Source organism: Micromys minutus, assembly GCF_963924665.1.
Source record: "Micromys minutus genome assembly, chromosome: 27".
Classification (NCBI taxonomy): Eukaryota; Metazoa; Chordata; class Mammalia; order Rodentia; family Muridae; genus Micromys; species Micromys minutus.
The window spans coordinates 20,763,090-20,782,264 of record NC_137962.1 but is presented as its reverse complement, the minus strand read 5'-3'; the positions used below and the strand labels follow the sequence as shown (position 1 = coordinate 20,782,264).

At 38.6% G+C, this 19,175-nt stretch overlaps 1 protein-coding gene and 1 pseudogene across 6 annotated transcripts in view; one reads left to right on the top strand and one right to left on the bottom strand.

Moving 5' to 3' along the window:
* LARP4 (La ribonucleoprotein 4) overlaps positions 1-18,894 on the top strand; it is a gene marked incomplete at its 3' end in the record, with an annotated part of 40,774 nt that extends 21,880 nt beyond the window's left edge. For 4 of the 5 annotated variants that reach the window (XM_080939903.1, XM_080939902.1, XM_080939905.1 and 1 more), the window contains exons 6-16: positions 263-366; positions 1,556-1,666; positions 2,880-2,933; positions 4,113-4,325; positions 5,051-5,154; positions 6,970-7,164; positions 7,888-7,936; positions 11,635-11,796; positions 15,021-15,145; positions 16,111-16,255; positions 17,714-18,894. In XM_080939903.1, the coding sequence (XP_080796029.1) occupies positions 263-366; positions 1,556-1,666; positions 2,880-2,933; positions 4,113-4,325; positions 5,051-5,154; positions 6,970-7,164; positions 7,888-7,936; positions 11,635-11,796; positions 15,021-15,145; positions 16,111-16,255; positions 17,714-18,052 (1,601 nt within the window). Of the gene's footprint in view, positions 1-262; positions 367-1,555; positions 1,667-2,879; positions 2,934-4,112; positions 4,326-5,050; positions 5,155-6,969; positions 7,169-7,887; positions 7,937-11,634; positions 11,797-15,020; positions 15,146-16,110; positions 16,256-17,713 lie in introns of those variants that run through there. The other variant, XM_080939906.1, reaches the window with a different exon arrangement.
* On the bottom strand, positions 17,122-17,487 carry LOC308438096 (large ribosomal subunit protein eL34-like; annotated as a pseudogene). Its single transcript has one exon. The product of its transcript is annotated as a large ribosomal subunit protein eL34-like (transcript).
* Positions 18,895-19,175: the final 281 nt, after the last annotated feature.

Here is a 19,175-nt window from a genome sequence, read left to right as displayed (position 1 = left end):
AAATATACATTATTTATCATAATAATAAATACTTTTTATTTCCTGGATGATACATTAAATCACAGGGTAGGTGCTCCAGATACAGTCAATAGTCTTCTTTGTATATAAACCTCCTTTAGCCTGACAGGAACCTTTGGCATTTTACCTTAGCGTTTGATAATTTATTTGGTTAGAAATTGAACTGAATAGTTTTTAATGGCATTGTTAGCATCCTTTTTTTTTTTTTTTTTTTTTTTTTTTTTTTTTTTTTTTTAAATTTCAGCTTCTCCTATGGTACAAGTTGATGAGAAGGGAGAAAAGGTGAGACCAAGTCATAAGCGTTGTATTGTGATCCTCAGAGAAATCCCTGAGACAACGCCTGTAGAGGTAAGCTCTGCTGATCACAAAGCAGCATGCTCTTTGACATCAGTGCTGTCATGTCAGTTACTGCTGACTTGGTAGCTTGGAAGGCAGTAGTAGGCTGGTGTAGACTTAAGGATGTGACCTGACAGTTAACCAGGGGATTCATATAACAAAGGATGAAAAGGGAAATTGTGAATAAGGATTGGTTAGCAAAATATAAAACAAAGCTATCGTCATAAGGATCAAGTGTTATTCAGATTTAGGAATAAAATATTTGAGTAAAACAGTAAACTGCAGAAACAGACCTTTTAAAAACACACACATATACACACACACACATATGTATATACACACACATTTATTTACTTAATAATTCTACCAGGAATCACTTATTTTGCAATTACTTAAAGCCAAAGTTTCATTAGCTGTTGTACAGACAAAGTAACTGAGTCTTAGGATGGGGGAAAGCCCCACGTACCTAAAGCTAAGTGGATTGGATTGCTAAATGACAAACTAGATTGGAGCGTCTTTTGATTCTAAAGCTTATGTTTTCTTAACCGCTGCTTTGCTACTGAGCTTCATAAAAAGTGCCTGTAAGTGTACTATAAGTTAGACAGGATTGCTTATTGACTGACTTAACCTTAATAGTAATTTAAAAAAGAATTTTTTAGGTCCTATTCATGTTACATACCTGGAATGGTGACTTTACTAACCCTGAGAGTTGTAGATAGTGAAACTAAATCAAGACAGTGATGAGAACAGACGCAAATAACTTCACTGTGGGGCTGATCTGAGTGCAGAATTATGTTTGCTCTCTGATTCCAATAAATGTTTCTTTTTCATTCATCTCTAATGATATTTCAATGCCTGCCCCCATTTGTAAGTTCTTTTCACCTGTTAACTACCTTAGAGGTCTCACTCAATTTTGGTGGTGTCATTTTTTGTAAAAACATAGTTGCTGGAAGGATGTTTGTACAAAGTTCATGTCTGATTCTGATGTATACAAAATGTGTAAGAAAGAGTGTACGAGTGATACTATGTTAAAGACCATAACTTTAAAAGATTTGGTCCCTGAGAGAATTACTGGAGACATAGTGTTGTAAAGCTTACCTCTAAAGCTAAATTACTTCTCTTTTGTTGCTCATAAAAGAATCTGCAAATTTTGCTTCATACATGTGGTTTCTTTTTAAGAGGTGACTGCATTCCTTTTTAGGAAGTGAAAGCATTGTTTAAAAGTGAAAACTGCCCCAAAGTGATAAGCTGTGAGTTTGCACACAACAGCAACTGGTATATCACTTTCCAGTCAGACACAGACGCACAGCAGGTAAGAAGTTCCTCCTAATAAAAATCTCGGTGAAAAAAGAAGTTGTATATGTTGTTGAAGGAGATGTGTATAGACAGGGATATAGCTTAGTAGTATAGTTCATGTCTGGGATACATAGATCCTAGGTTCAGTGGTTTGTACCACAAAGAAAAAGTAGTCAGATTTGGTGGTTCCCTCCTGTAATGTCAGCACCTGGGAGATAGAGACAGGCAAGATCAGGGGATCAGGACCAACTTATATACATAAGAGATTTGGACCATCCTGGGTTACAATCCTGGATCAAAAACTTAAAAAAAAAAAAAATCAAAAGTAATGATGGTGCATATGTCTTACAGTACTCAGCACTGAGACAGGCTAACAAAAAATAAGGCCAGCCTAGACTAAGACCATATAAAAGAAAATGCTTACTGAGACTGGTAAAGACCTAGACCATACTTTTGCTTAAGTAACAGTTGACTTTTTTTTTATTGTCCGCATACAATTTTATCAGTTTTAATTCTAAAAATGTTTATTCATCAATGAAAAAATTTAACACAGGATGTAAAGACTGGGAATTATGTGCTCAGTAGTGGTTTTGGTATATAGTAGGCCCACACAGGGGTCAGGGAAAGCTTTTTGTTTTTTCTGTTTTTGGTGGGAGCAGTCTTGCTTTGAGGCTTAGGCTGATCTAGAGCTCACTGAGAGCCTAGGCTGGCAGTCCTTCCTCACCTCCCCTGAATGCGGTGGTGGCAGATATAGCTGTTGAAATTATGTCTTTTTTTATTTTTCTTTATGTATGGGTGTTTTGTCTGTGTGTGTCCATGTCTGTATGTGCCAGGTGCAAGGCAAGAAAGGAGAGCTGTGTGCCCTGGTACTGGTTACAGATGGTGCTAGGCCAGTCTTAAACTCATGACATCTTTGGTCAGTATATGCCTGATTTAGGAGCTGTTTGCTGGCAATCCCCTTGTCTCCTGGGTTCTGCCTTTGTCACAGTACTCCACACCAACTTCCCACATTAACTATAAGCTGTAGCCAGAAAACTTCTGTTTTCTTAATTTTTCCTCAAGGTTTGTTGTTCCAGTGTTTTTGCCTTGCTGTTTTCAAGGCTGAATAGTCTCACAGCAGGCAGGGCCTTTTTGTTTTGTTTGGAAACTGATAATGACAAACTCACTTAGAAAAATGAAGCTTTAATGATATGTTTAATGCTAATAAACGGTCATTTTTTGTTTAACAGGCTTTTAAATACTTAAGAGAAGAAGTTAAAACATTTCAGGGCAAGCCAATCATGGTAAGAAACATTTTTAAATATAAGCTAGTGTGAAGTAAGTCTTTTTGGTAAGAGGTGATTGTTGTTGGGCTTTTGTTTATTGTTTTGTTTCTTTTAAAAGAATTAAAATACATGAGCAGATGTTTTATAAAATCTGTGGTAATTTTAAAGCATTTTCTGACTTTGTCCTACTTTAGAAAATTAGTTCACAGAACATGAAAATATTTTGAATACAGGAGTTCATTACAGGGAAACAAAAGTTTTAAAAGTGATTCACAGCCTATAATTTCAGATCTGAAAATGTATAGTAGGAATACTTCTTTAATAGTAACAAATCATTTTCATCTCTGAGCCAGTAACATTCATATGAGAAGGAATTGGCATTAGTAGTACTTAGTGTGTTTATGTTTGCTTTGTTTCATAAAATTTGCCTTCATTCTTTCTGTCGTGATTGCCATAGTTTAGATTGAGCAGTTGGTGCAGCCTCCTAACCCCTGTGATTTCCTACCTCCTTTCTTGTTTTCTTACTATGTATCTGTTGCAGTTTGATGCACTGTACACACATGAAATAATTCTTATAAACTTGACTAATTTGATACACACAAACATGTGTACAGTTGTCTGCTTGTTGGTATAGTCGTCACAGTTCAGAGATGTGTCTCAGGGGTGACTTTGTTCTGCTTCCCTGGTCCACTACTGCTGTCTTCATTATAACAGCTTTGTTGTCCTGTTTCCATAGTGATTTCTTCCATATCTTTTTATGTCTTTACTCTATAGATCATGTTTGGTACCAACAAAACCGAATAGAGTGATGTTGAAATTAACGGGATAGTAGGGCTTTAAATTTTATTTATCTATTTTATGTGTATGGGTGCACTGTTGCTGTCTTCAGACACACCAGAAGAGGGCATCAGATTCTATTACAGGTGGTTGTGAACATGTAGCTGCTGGGAATTGAACTCAGGACCTCTGGAAGAGCAGTCAGTGTTCTTAACCACAGAGCCATCTATCCAAAACAAATTCACTTATTTTTACCTAATTATGGCTCTTCTCAAGCCCACACTTTCTATTAATTAAAATTATTGTTTTCTTTTGCTCAATTGATTCTAAGCAGAAATTAATCATAAGATAATGGACAAAAAAGTTGAATATATTTGTTGAAAATATACTTCGTTTATTATGTTTTCTTCTTGCTTTTAGGCAAGGATAAAAGCCATCAATACATTTTTTGCTAAGAATGGTTATCGATTAATGGATTCTAGTATGTATACTCAACCCATTCAGACTCCAACCCAATATCCCTCACCAGTCTTCATGCAACCAGTGTATAATCCTCATCAGCAGTACTCAGTGTATAGTATTGTGCCGCAGTCCTGGTCTCCAAGTCCTGCACCTTATTTTGAAACACCTCTGGTAAGTGAAACTCTTAGAAAATGATAAAATATTTAGTTCAAGCCAAGATTTTTAAAAAGTCTTCTAAAAGCCAGATACAGATTCATTTGCCTGCAATTAAAGCACCTACAAGGCAGTGTTAACAGGATCATTGCAGCAGACTAATCTGCAGAGCAAGTTGCAATGCAACAAGCCATAGTTGCCACAGAAATCACTCACACGCACGCGCACACACACACACATATGCACACACATCAAGTCAGTCTAGTTTGTTGAATTCTGGGTAATAACTGCTTCTTACTCAGTATAAACATAGTGCTAAGTATTGAGCTGTTAGTGTCTACAGTTTGATTCTTTACATTTGCTAAGCGAATTAAAGAAGAAAATAAGTCCTTTGTGATTCGTTTATTTATTTATTGAAAGAGTCTTACTATGTAGCCCTGGCTGTCCTGGAACTCTGTAGACCAGGCTGACCTTGAACTTAGAGATCTACCCAACTCTGGCTTGCTGGGACAAGGTGTGCACAAATGCCTCATTCCAGGTGTTTTTTAAATAGCTCTAGTGTTGTAAAATTTTATCATAAGTGTTTTGTCTGTAATTAGTAATGTGTTTTTATAATTAAGTGATGTGAACATTGCATGAGTTTCTCTTGACTTAACTGACATGATGGTGCCTTACTCATTTTTTTCAGAACCCTCTTTGAAGTATTTGAACCATTATCATTAAATATTAACATTTTCTTTTAGGCTCCCTTCCCAAATGGTAGTTTTGTGAATGGCTTTAGTTCACCAGGAGCTTATAAAACAAATGCTGCTGCTATGAATATGGGCCGACCATTCCAAAAAAATCGGTAAGATCAAAAAAATAATAACAAGTTTATTATATACAATTCCCAGTAATTCTTGAGGAATTTCTATGTTCTTTTAGGAGACTTGTTGTAAGTTTTGTTATTTATCTTTTTTTTTTTTTTTAAGATTTATTTATTTTATGTATGTGATTACACTTCACTGTCTTAAGACACACCAGAAGAGGGCATCAGATACCATTACAGATGGTTGTGAGCCACCATATGGTTGCTGGGACTTGAACTCAGAATGTCTGTAAGAGCGTACGTAATCAGTGCTCTTAACTCCTGAGCTATCTCTCTAGCCCTGTGTTTGTTATTTTTAATTTTTTAAAAATCCATGAATTATTGAGTCTAGAATTTGATGCTTCATGGTCAGAATTAATAATAGACATAAAGGGGTGAGGATTTTAGTGTTTTCTGTTGGCCTTTTAATTTTTATTTATGAATATGAGTATTTTGCTTACAGGATCTGGGTGCACCAGTTTCATTTCTGTTGCCTGTGTAGTCTAGAAGATGTTGTATCCCCAGAACTGGAATTACAGATGATTGTGAGCCACTGTGTGTGTTCTGACAATTGAATCTGGGTTGTCTGGAACGACCATCAGTACTCTTAACTACTCTCTACCCCCAGTTTACTTTTTAATATGAATTCTGTGAATTAAGTTCAGGGCCTCATGCTTAGAAGGCAAGCACTTATCCAACAGAGTTTCCTCTTCAACACACACATGAAATTTTAGGTGATGATCTTGCAAGTGTTTATCTTTAAAAATACAGGGCCAGGGAGGCTGGAGAGTTGGCTTAGCTCTTGAGAGCACCACAGACTGTTCTTCTGGTGGGCCCAGGTCTGATGCCCAGCACCCTCATAATGGTTCACAGCCATCCATGACTCTACTTACGGAGGATCTGACCTCCTCTTCTGATCACTACAAGCATACATGCAGCCATATACATGAATAATAATTATAAGCAAACTAGACCTGCAGGGCTGGGATGTTGCTCAGTGGTAGTATTTATTGCCTTGCTAGTCCCAGCAACCACATGGTTGCTCACAGCCATCTGTAATGGGATCTGATGCCCTCTTCTGGTGTGTCTGAAGACAGGTACAGTGCACTCATATAAATGAAATAAATCTTTAAAAAAAAAAAAAAAAGGTTAAATCTTTTGCACAATAAAATGAGTGTGCACATGATGCATACAGCCACGAACATTCTGTTTTGAGACAGGATTTCTTTGTTGCCTTGGCTGTCCTGGAATTTACTTGTAGACCAGACTTGGCCTCACACAGAAGATCCACCTCCTTTTGCCTCCTGAATGCTGGGATTAAAGTTGTGTGCCACCAGACCTAGTACTGACTTTTTTTTTTTTTTTTTAAGATTTTATTTATTTAATGTATGTGGGTCTCAGAGTTCAGTGACCAGGAGAGTATCAAACTTACTCTTATTTGAGGTAGGCAAGATTCTTCTAAGCTTTCTTTCTTTCTTTTTTTTAAGATTGATTTATTTATTATATATGAGTACACTGTAGCTGTCTTCAGATATACCAGAAGAGGGCATCGGATCCTATTACAGATGGTTGTGAGCCACCATGTGGTTGTGGGAATTGAACTCAGGACCTCTGGAAGAGCAGTCAGTGCTCTTAACCTCTGAGCCATCTCTCCAGCTCGTACTGACTGTTTTTAATATTGAGATAGAAGTAGCTTGATTTAAATTTTTCCCGGAGTGTCTTCAAATATATTACTTGGTGTGGAAATTCTTTAATTGTCTTCTATTAAAATTATAACATTTATCCTTTATGTGTCTTTTTTTTTTTTTTTTTTAGTGTGAAGCCTCATTTTAGGTCATCCAGTGGTTCAGAACACTCAACAGAGGGGTCTGTGTCATTAGGGGATGGACCAAGGATCTTTCTTTCTGAACGTCATAACCCAACAGTAACAGGGCATCAGGAACAAACTTATCTTCCAAAGGAGGCTCCCATTTTACAGATGGAACAGAATGGGGACTTTGGAAGGGGCAGGTAAGGAAATAAGTTGTTTAATTGCCTGGCATGTTGGCTCACACCTTTAACCACTGCACTCAGAGGCAGAGGAGGTGGTTCTCTTTGAGTTTGAGCCTAGCTTGGCCTACAAACACAGCCTAGACCCGTACACAGATAAACCCTGTCTCGAAAAGCACAGAAAAAAATTAATTGTAACATACTTATCTTGAATGGTGATAACCATTTGGTGATTTTTAGCTTTGGGGGTGGGGGTTGGGGTATGTAGTTACTTTTAACGAATTCACTGTTTTAATGAATTAATAGAATTTGGGAAGGCTTGTCATGGGGGTTTAGCAATGCTAAGCATTTGAAAAGATATTCTCAAGCATTCTACTTAAGTACCACTGGACTACATGTTTACTTATTAATTAATCAGTGGGTTTTAGGTTTGGTTTTCTTTCTTTTCTTTTCTTTTTTTTTTTTTTTTTTTTTTGGCCATGTAAAAACTAAGCTGGCGTCACCTCTCAGAGCCAGCTTGGGATTAAAGGTTCAGCTCTGCCTCTAGTTTCAATTTCTTCCAGTTTGTCAGCTGTAAGAGCAGAGTTGTGTTTTGTCTATTCTGCCTGAATTAGAAGTTAGGATATTTCTGATGTGGCCACACTAATATTGCAGTGATTGTAGTTGAAGTTTAAGTAGAAATCTGTGATAGAACATATGCATTTTAAGAATTCTATATATATATTCGTCCTCTTGTGTTAAAAGGAGAACTCTCTTCAGAGGCCGAAGACGAAGAGAAGATGACAGGATCCCAGTAAGTATTTGAATCTTTAATTATATCTTTCGAATTATTTTTCCTTTTGGTCTGTCTTTCATTTCTGGTTTTGTTTTCCTTATTGTAGAGTATTCAAAAAATAATTGAGCCTGAGATTGATCTGAAAATTATTTAAAATACACTTTCTAGTACCTAGTTAGGGGTTTGAGTTGTATTGCTAATATTTTATATCAAACATAGGCACATTGATTAAGTAAATTTGACCCAGGAGTGATACGTGCATTTGATCCCAACTCCTAGAAGCAGGCGGTTCATGCCAGCTAGGGAAACATAGTGGGGCCCTGTCTTTAAAGGAAGGGGAGGGGGTAGTTAAGTTTGAAAGATTATTAAGATTGTTACTTGATCTTTGTTTTTAGGCAGTGTCTTATTGTATAGCCCATACTGGTTTCAAACTCAATCCTATTGCTTTACCTTCCCAAATACTAGGGTTATGGGTTATAAAACCATGTCTGGCTCCTGTCTGTTGCTCACAATGTTAGTATCAGTAATGCAGTGATAACCTCTCTTAATGAAGTTGGGATGATCCATCCATAGGCCGGTGATCAGGAGACTCCTTACACTTTGGCACATAGGAAGCTGAGGGTATGGGACTAGAAGTAGAGCTGGGGACTGGCAAAATGTCCTGCACTTGCTGCTCTTTGCTGGACCTAGGTTTGGTTCTCAGCATTCACATTTGGCTTACACTTGTTTGTAACTGCATTGCCAAAGGATTTGGTGCCTTTTGGCCACCATGGTCACCAAGCACTCATGTGGTACACAGACATACATAGAACTAAAAGAGCCATACATAAAAGCTACGAAAATTATTTTTTTTAAAGAAGTAATAGTGGTGATCAGGACCCAGAGGCCAGTGGGTTTTTACAGTTTTCAGGGCCAGCCTGGGCTACACAGCAATTCCAGCCAGCCAAGTTTTTTAAAAAAGAAAAGAAAGAAAGGAGGAGGAAGAAGTTGCAGTGTATTAGAGCCGGTCTATAGCCTTCAAAGGGCCACAGCTAGTGGTCTACCTCTTCAACAGCAGTGTCATGATCCTATGGGGAACGTTTTAGATCCAGAGTATAGCCTGACAATGATCATTCTGCACATGTAGGCACAGTTGATGGGAGGACTGACTGTATCAGTCAGGGTTCTCTAAAGGAACAGAATTTGTGTGTGTCGAAAGGGAAGACTAGTTCTGTTTATACAATCTGGTTGGAGTCCATCAGTGGCTCTCCCATACTGAAGAGACCAAGAACCCAGTAGCAGCTGAGTATGTGAGGACGCCTAAGCAGTCCAAAGCTGTCTTTGAGGTCTGTCATCTTCAGCTTGTGTTAGAAACCCAAAGAAGCTGATTCTAATAGCAAAAGAAACAACAGGCTAGATGAGCCAACTATCCAGTGTGAAATCCAGATAATTGAAAAGTTTCTTTTTCTTCCTTGTCCTTCTTTTCTTGTCCAGTAGTAGAAGGTAATGCCTACGTTTAGCATCACTTAAAGCAGCCAGATGTAGGCAGATGCTTACTGGTTTTGTAGACTCCCAGTGAATCTACTCTGTATTAACATGCAAAACCAATAGGCATGTAGGCACATATCTTTAATCTTAGCACAGAACAGAGGCAGGTGACTCTGAGAGTTCAAGGCTAGCCTGGTCTGCATATAAGTTTTAGGCCAGCCAGAGCTACAAAGTAAGACCCTGTTACTCGCAAAAAATGAACAGGCTGAAGAGGTGGCTCAGTGGTTAATTGCTATTCATTGTGATAGTTCAGGTTCAATTCCCAGTATCATAAAATTCAGTAAATATTATTTATATTAGTTTTGTCAGTCTTAATGCGTTACATTCATTCTCAGACCTCTGTAGATGTTGGGAACGTCTCTTCTGCAGAGGACAGTGTTTAGTGGTTGTACTGTTAGTCTAGGCATTGAACGCAGGTTGTCAAGCTTCTGTGGCATGTGCTATTACCCACTGAGCTCTCACTCACCCTATGGCTTAGTCTCCCATCTACAATCTTAGTTTTTTAAACTCACAAGGGGCTGGAGAGGTAACTTGGTGGCTAAGAGTATATACTGGTCTTGAAAGGTCCTATGTTCTGTTTCCAGCACTCACATCAGACAGGTCAAACCACCTGAAACGCCAGCTTCAGCTCTCAGCAAGCACATGCCCACACATACACAATGTATACTGAAAACAAAGTCTTCTGTAAGCCAGGCATGGTAGTCCATACCTGTAATCCTAGACCTTTGAAAGTTATAACACTAAATCTTCAAAGAAAAGCTGCTTATTTAGCCCAGACTAACCTTCCTGCCTCATAGGTGTTGGGTCACACGTATATGTTACTACACATTATTAGTTTGCTAAGCTGCAAACCCAAGTTCATATATGCTTTTTTTTTTTTTTTTTTCCTATGACTGTCCCTTTTATAGGCAGCCAGGAAGCTTTAGGCCCTGACTAGTTCTTAGCATGTCAGTGCAGTAATCCATGTGAGTCCTCGGGTAGCCTTCGAAGATTAAAGAAAAGAAAAATAAAACAGCTGGTGTATACCTGTAAGCTCTGCATTTGGGAGAGTTAAACAGAAAAGGAAAAAGCTTGAGGCCAGGTTGGGGTGCTTAGCATGACCTTGTCTTAAAAAGAAAAAAAATGAGAGTGGAAAAGAACAGTTGGCTGAAGGAAGTGGAAACAAAGATGGGAGAGCCTTTATACCAGAGTAGGATCTCAGAAATAAAACTGAGAAGCTCCTGTATAGGAATTGGAAGTGATAGAATTCGGTAGGAATATGCAGGCACCTCTGATGAGAAAGGGGTCTAGGTGAGCTGTTAAGGATCACAGTGATAACTTTACACTAAAACCTGAGATTGTTCAGTGGGTTCAAAGTACCCAAAGTGAAATCTGAATAGATTATTGGTTTTCTGCTAAAAGCCTGAAATAAAAATACTTATTTTACATTTGGGTGATTTTGAGAGCATGTTTGTGTGTGTGTGTGTGTGTGTGTGTGTGTGTGTGTGTGTGTGTGTGTGTGTGTGTGTGTGTGTACATGAGTGCCTGTGTGGTGAACAGTTGATCGCTGATAACCACTGAAGAGATAGTAGCTGATCTCTTGATGGGTGTATAACACAGGCAGGCTGTAAAGAGGAAAGAGAAACCAAAAGTTAAAACGTAATTAGGGAAAGATTATTGTCAGATCTGAGAAGAGCCAAGAGAAAGGCACTGCAGAGCTAGGAGTCAGCATGCAGGGACAACCAAGAGTGGGTGACGTGTGAGTCTATTCAACATTTGTTATAAAAAAACACTGTTGGGAATTCAGTAACGTGAATTAAAAAGGCCTCTCAGAGGATATATAGGATTGTAGATCAAGAGGAAGGATGAGATTTTCAAACATGTTTTATAGCAGAAGGAATATTGTTCTATCTGTAGATTATATGGAAGGATCAAGATGGGGCTTTTGTTTTCAGTTTTGTCAAAAAGAGTGCAGTAGTTTAGGAAGAAAGGATTGTGGGCATTAGCTAGGGGCCTACGGAACCAGTAGCAGAGTTTTCTAAAAAAGAGGCACTTAAGGTGGTTGAACTCAACTGAAGCGGGGAACCAGGAAATTATAGGAAAATGGTTCTGCTTCTTTCAGAAGTCATTGCTTGTTTTTCTCACAGCTTTTGGGGCAGAGGATCAGAGAAAGCGTTAGGCAAATGACCTTTTTGATGGTTTGCTTTTAGAGACCCCAGCCTGCGGCAACTGAAACAAAAGCTCCAACACCAAAGTTTGACTTGCTTGCTACAAATTTTCCTCCATTACCTGGAAGTTCATCAAGAATGCCAGATGAACTTGCTTTGGAGAATAGAATGTCTGATGTTGTTAAAGGTGTCTGCAAAGAAAAGGTAAACTCTAAAGTCCCTCTCTTCTCTCACTTTTGACATCATAGTTAAGTGTATTAGACCTGTTACTTAAATTTTTGTTTGCATTAATATTTACTTATTTTATAATTTTAATTTAGTTTTCACCATGTTGTGAGTTTTTTAAAATTGTGTAGTAAAACTCCACTAAGGTCAAGAAGCTGTTCCTTGTCTTTTATGTTAGTCAGCTCAGTGTGTGAGCTCAGACTGATTGATGCACAGAGCTGTCATTTCACAACAGGGTCTGGGACTAGTGAAGGAATCCGATCTAAGCGAACTTGGGAAGTTCGTTCTTTCTAAATAGATACCAACCAGAGTGATACCACACGCACATTCTTGCATTTTTGCGGAGTCTTGCTGTATAGTCCAGACTGGTCTGAAATTTTCCATTTACCTCCCCTGGCCCTCTTAGTGTTGGGATTGAGATTGTAGGCGTGTACCACAATGTCTGGCAAAATATTTTTAGTATGGACTTTTCTCTTACTGAAGTCTCCAGGTTTCTTTTTGTATGTTTGCAGGGGTTGAGGGACCCACAGATCCCAAGGTCAGAAGACAACTTTCAGAAGTTTATTCTTCTTCCACTGTGTGTTCCAGGGGCCAGCCTGAGGTTGGCAGACTTGTGCATTGAGCAGTTTTGCCCATTGATACATGTACTGCAGTGTAAGCTTTTGTGTAAGCTCTGAGGATTTCTTGACTGGCCCGCTGACCACAGTAGCCTGAGAACCAGCTATGTAGAACCAACTGATCTTAAACAGTGATCCTTCTCTCCACCCTCCTGAGTACTGGAAATGAAAACCTTAAATGTGAATTTCCTCTTCCTTTCTTTCAGATTTTACCTTTTTAGGCAGAGAAGAGGAATCCTGCAGAACAACAGAATGATGATTAGGAGGAAAGGGATAGAAGTAACTACACAAGGAAAGAGGGAAAGAGTATAAGAAAAATGGGGAGTACACAGTGGTAGCAATGTTCTGTACACATTGAAAAGGACCTAAAAAAGATAAGCCAGGTGGTAGAGGTGCACACCTTAAATCCCAGCAATATGGAGGCAGAAGCAGGTGGATCTCTGGGTTCAAGGCCAGCCAGGGCTACAAAGAGAAACAGATAATAAATAACAAAATAGTGGAGGGAGAAATAAAAAATGGCAAGAAGGGGGTTTATGCTGGGGAAGGTCAGACAGTACAGAAAATAATGGAAAATTAGGAACACATTTTCTAAGACCTTTTGTGTTCTCAAATTTGTCCAGTTTTTCTCCAGGAATAGTTCTCAGTCAGAAATCATTTTCCCACAGAGTTTTAAAGGTAGTTCAGTTTCTTGTCATTAAAAATAGTTAAAAATAACAGTGGAGTTGGAGGGATGGCTCAATGGTTGAATGCCTGTTGCTCTTGCAGTTGACCTGAGTTTGGCTTTCAGCATTCATGTAGAGTGGCTCACAACCACTTGTAATTCCAGTTCTAGGGCAATCTAACACTTTGATCCTCTGCGGGTACCTGTACTCATGTGCAAATCAACACTCAGATACACAGAATTTTAAGATAATAAAATACATCTTTAAAAATATATTGGAAAACAGTAGTTATTTCAGCAGTTCTGAAACAATTTTTTTTGTATTTTCTTATCAAATTATGATTAAAATCATGGTTAAAGTGGCACATAAAATAACCATCCACTCCAGGCTGTTGGCCAGCTCATAGTTCCCTGGCCTCCAGGACCTCATGTGCTGATTGTAGGCCTGTTAAAACCACAGCCGGCATGCATATCCATTTAAAAAGGATAATTATAATATACTTATCTTCATAATGGTAACTCAAACTAGTGAGACCCTGTAGCATTTTTTAAAAATGTGATAAGACAAAATTTATTGTTAACTGCTTGACTAACAATGTTGTTTAACCAATCTCCAGAACAACTTTTTTGTTAATTGGCTTGTTTTGTCTTTTCTTTACTCTATTTTTTAAATGTATATGAGTGTTTTGCCTACATTATTATGCATGTGCCTGGTACTCAGGGAAGCCAGATGTTGAATCTTTGGAGTTAGGGTTACAGATGATTATGAACTGAGTGCCAGAAGTCCATCCGGGTGCTCTGACCACCGAGCCACCTCTCCAGCCCATTTACTTATTTATTTGTTTGTTTGTTTATTTTATGCCCATTGGTGTTTTGTTTTCATGTGTGTCTGTCTATGTGAGAGTGTTATATCCCCTGAAACTGGAATTACAGACAGTTATGAGCTGCCATATGTGTACTGGGAATTGAACCTCAGTCTTCTGGAAGAACAGCCAGTGCCCTTAACCACTGGACCATTTCTTCAGCCCATGTTTTGCTTTTATATTCCTAATTATTTTGAGACAGGATCACATTCTTTGGCTTATATTAGACTTGTACTCACTATGTATGTAGTCGAAACTGGCCTTGTTACTACTATATCAGTCTTCCTGCCTTAGCTTCTCAAATGTTTGAAGCTAAGAGTCAGCTGTTGTTCTCAGCTGTGAAGATGCTCATCTTTCCCCCCAGCAGCCCCCTTCTGCTGTCTGTCTTCATGAGTTGACTCCTGTATGCATCTCATAAATGAAATCTCACAGTGTTTACGGTTCTATATCTGACTTGTTTTGTTTAGCAGTGTCCTCAAGATTCATGTTCTTTGAATCATACTTGGTTATATTTATACATTACCGCTGGATGGTCCTTGGGTTATTTCTTCCTTTTTAGCTTGTGTAAATGGTGCTATGGTGGTTATTTGTATGGAATTTTCTATAGTCAGAGTGAAGACATAATGCCTGTCTAGACTTATTTTCTTTCTTTTTTTTAAAGCAACTGTAATATAAATTTTATTGTTATTGGCATATTTTTATTTCTCTTGGATGGCATATGTAGAACTGGTTGCTAGGTCATAGGATAACTATTTAACTGCTAGGTTATTTTTAATATGTGTTTTAAGATGTATTTATTTATGTCTATCTCCATGTACATTTGAAACAAGGGCAATATTGCCACCTTTAGTATCCTCCTGCCTCTGTTCTCTTAAGCACTGAGAGATTTCACTGTGATCCACTGTTTCTCATGACTGACTGCCTTCTTATTACAGTATAAAGTACCGTGTTGCTGGTTGAATGATAATTGAACATAGTTTAGTACTTAGTGTATACTTGTTAATCTTATTTACTATTAAAGTGTCCAAATGTAATTTCAGACTGTGCTCTTTCAACCCTTAGGACACTGAGGACTTGAGAGTTAGTTGCCCGGTGCCTGCAGAAGACGGACAGGCAGACTGCACTTCTGCACCGCAACTCAGCATAAGTCCTAGTCCTCCATGTACAGCTGAGCTTCCTGCATTGAGGTACTTTATCTTTTCTTTTTTCAGAATAAGAGCTCCAGCATTACACATTAAGCTGGTAGAGCATCACTGAATTTTAGCCCTTGGGAGATCGGATGACAAGGAATGCAAGCTTAGTCCAGCCTTGGGTGTCCATGGAGACCCTTCTCAAGGAGTGGGGTTGAGCTGGTGTGATAACTCAGCAGTTTGAGTACATACTATTATTGCAAAAGAACCATGCTTAGTTTCTAAGTTCCCTTGTCAGGCAGTGCTCAACTGCCTATAACTCCAGTTCCAGAGAGTGCTATAACCTCTTTTGGACTTTGAGAGCACCTGTACTCATGTGCACATAAAGACACACAAATTTACATAATTAAAAATATAAACCTTGGGCTTGAGAATTGGCTTAGAAGTTAAGAGCACTTGCTGACCTTCCAGAGAACTGGAGTTCAGTTTCCAGCTCCCTCAGTGGTTCACAGCCTTCTGTAACTCTGGCTCCCTCTTTTCATCTTCATTGGGACTGGGAACACTTGTGGTACACACATAAATACAGACAAAACACATACAGATGAGGAAATAATAAAGTAAATCTAAGTAAAACATATGCACAAACTTTAATCCCAAGACTTGGGTGGAAGAGTCAGAAAGGTTTCTGAGTTTGAGGCCAGCTTGGTTTACATAGCAAGTTCCAAGATTTCTGGGGCTACTACATAGTAAGATCCTGTCTCAGAAAACAAAATGTAAAATTTAGATAATAAAAGGGGGAGGCAAGACTTTTTTCATGTTTTATACTTATTTGATGATTTCTGTGTTTTGATCAAACCTGCTCTTTTCTCTTTTTCCAACTTTTCTGTCTTTATAATCCACTCAGTGAAGGAGATGAGGGCTGTTCACTGGAGTTTGGATTCCCTCCCATCCCAAGGACCACCATAGCTCAGCTGCTCCTGTGTGCTATACCAAAGCCTAATACCAAACTTTTTTTTCTTTAGCACAACTCAGCAAGAGAAGGATCAAATGGAGGATTCCATTGTTCCAAAGGATGTTCTCAGTCCCGTGACAGTACCAGTGTCTTCTCCAACTACTGCTCCACCTTGCAATAGTAACATAAATGCACCTATAGCTGTGGCCGTACAGGTAATTTGGAGAGTTTACATGAGGAAAGAAGTGTGTAGTAGCTCAGATGATAAAACTCCTATTTCATTCCTTCTCTCCCCCTCCTCGCGTCTGCCTGTCTCCCAAGTGTTAGGGTCAAGATGTGCAGTACTCCGCTCAGTCTGCCTGAGTCTGTGTGGTGAAAGCAGTGGATTTATTTCATTTCATCAATAATTTGATCTTTCAGGACTGAGGAGGTGTCCCAGTGAGTCAAGGATCTGAGCTTACGGCTCCCCAGCATCCAGGAAATAAGATAAAATCAGTAGAGATCAGCACTCTTCTGGCTTCCAAAAGCAGACAAAAATATAGATAATTTAACCTATCTTTGACTGTTAGGGATTTAGGTCATGGTCATTTCTGCTGTTTTTATCAATATAGACAAATATTTTTTTGAAAAATTCCTCAAGTAAAATTAATAGGTCAAGATAAATTGAAAGATTGCAAGATTGCTTCATCTTGTCTGGAGAGCCGGAAGATCTGATTTGATCTCAGCACTCACAGTGGGAACAAAGATGCACCTCTCACAGTTGTCCTTCAGTCACACATGCTGCAACAAGTACACGCTCTCACACATCATGAACATGCAGTAGTTATGTGTAAATAGGCACACGGCTAGTAAGATGGCGCAGCAGGAAAAGGTGCTGTCACCAAGCTTAACAGCCTGAGTTTGAGCCTCAGAGCCTACGTGGTGGCAGGAGAGGAACTAATTCAAACAAATTGCCCTTTAAACTCCACCGGTGTGCTATAGAACATAGATGTGCGCGTGTGCACCCACACACACACACACACACAAAATAATGTTTTGGGGTTTTTTGTTTGTTGTTTTTTCAAGTCTTGATTTTTATTACTTAAAAAAGTTGCATAATTGGTTTGCTTTCTGTCTCTGCTTGTGCCTTCAACACTTTCACAACGATTTTCTGCTCCTCGATAAGGAAAGCCCGCTTGAGCCTCAGACACACTTGGCACACATGGACCCACCATAGGCCCTGCTGACCACTTCTTTGTCTTAGACAGTCTCACAGGACTCTGGGTCTCACAGCACAAACCCCTAGCAGCCTGCCCCGCACACACCACATGTGGATTTAGGTGCTTTCCTAATTTTCTTGGTATAAAAGGTAAACAATCCCTTTGCCAGGAGTTCGAGACAGCCTTGTTTTGTTAGAGGCTGTATTGTAGGAAAGCCTAAACTGTTGTAAAGTCAGATGCTGGACCATCATGAGTGTCCCTAAGCACCATCCCCAAAAAAGCTGGGGGTTTTTTGTTTTTGTTTTTGTTTTAAGTAAAAAAAAAAAAAATAGAAAAAATGTGAAGGGTTTGTACACTTAATAAACTGTACACTATAGCAGTGTACATGAGAATACATATTTCCCTCTCTCCAGATTGAAGCTAATTCTTATCTTTCAGAGAAATATATACCATAATTTTTATTTCTTTTTAAAGGAGCCTCGAAAATTAAGCTATGCTGAAGTGTGTCAGAAGCCTCCTAAGGAGCCGTCTCCAGTTCCTGTGCAGCCACTGCGGGAACTTCGCTCCAACGTAGTGTCTCCCACCAGAAATGAAGAGAATGGAGCTCCTGAGAAGCCTGTTGAGAAGCCACATGAGAAACCAGAAACAAGGGCTAATAAGGATCATTCTGGCTTCCGAGGCAACACCATTCCCAGGGGAGCAGCTGGAAAAATCAGGGAACAGAGACGCCAGTTCAGCCATAGGGCTACACCTCAGGGAGTGACTCGACGTAATGGGAAAGAACAATACGTACCACCCAGATCACCAAAGTAAAAACAAAACCGTAACACACACTACTCAGAAACTTCTCTTCCCATTAAACTTGAGCCTCTATTGAACTGTTTTGGAGGGGAGGAAGTAGCCAGGAAAGAATGGGAATTATGTCCCTACATATTATGGATTTTGGAATTGTGAGTAGGAAGAGCCCAAAATTCATCTCTAAATGATTTTCATGCTGGAGGATTTCAATCAGTATAAATATATATAAATATATATATACACACATATATATATAAATATAATTTTTCTATTTTTGTTTTTGATTTTAATTTGCAGGGATTTTCTGCCTGGAATCCTGGAATCAATTTTGAGGGTACAGATTTAGCTTGGGAAAGATAACAAAAACATTATACATCCTTCAGTATAGGAGATGAGGGAGTGAGAGAAAATATTTTTTGAAAAAACATTTCTGTAAAAATTAGAAATTACTTTTTTAATCTATTTAAAGTTTGGCTTGAAGAATGCTATTCTAACTAAATGGCCTTGTGTTGCAACGTAGCTGAGTGGCTGGGAGTCTGTTGTGGGTCTAAGTGTGCACAAGTGATTTAAGCCAAATCTGTTGTCGTGTTAGTAAATGATTTCAAAGCTGAATGTAATACTTGAGTAGATTTTCTTTGTAGTTTAGAATTTAGGCTTTTTTTTTTTTTTTTTTTTTTTTGGATTTACTAATACTGTGTTGTATAAGTAAGCACGCTATTCAGCTATGATTGTGTGTGAAGCTGTGACTACCGATCAGTTTGATATTCAAGGAAAGAATGAAGATTATTCAAGGAAAAATTAAAAATTCTGTTTTAGACCTGAGTACTGGATAGGTCAAATAGATTTCAGAGGTTCAAACTGCCCTGTGACTTTTTTTTTCTTTTAAAAAATTTTTCTTGTTTATTAGTCTGTTTTTTTGACTGCCCCACAAAGCAAAATAACTAACCATTTGCTGGACTGTATGTTTCTTACTACTTTGATTAGTTTAATCAAATCAGATAACTATTCTAAGCTGCATAATGGAATCTTGAAAGATTTTCCTCAGTTAGAAATTTAAGTCCCAGGATGGTACTGACCTGCCAATAATTTATCTGTATTGGTGTTAAAAAAGTGAAACAGTGCTTCTGGGTGTGGGGCG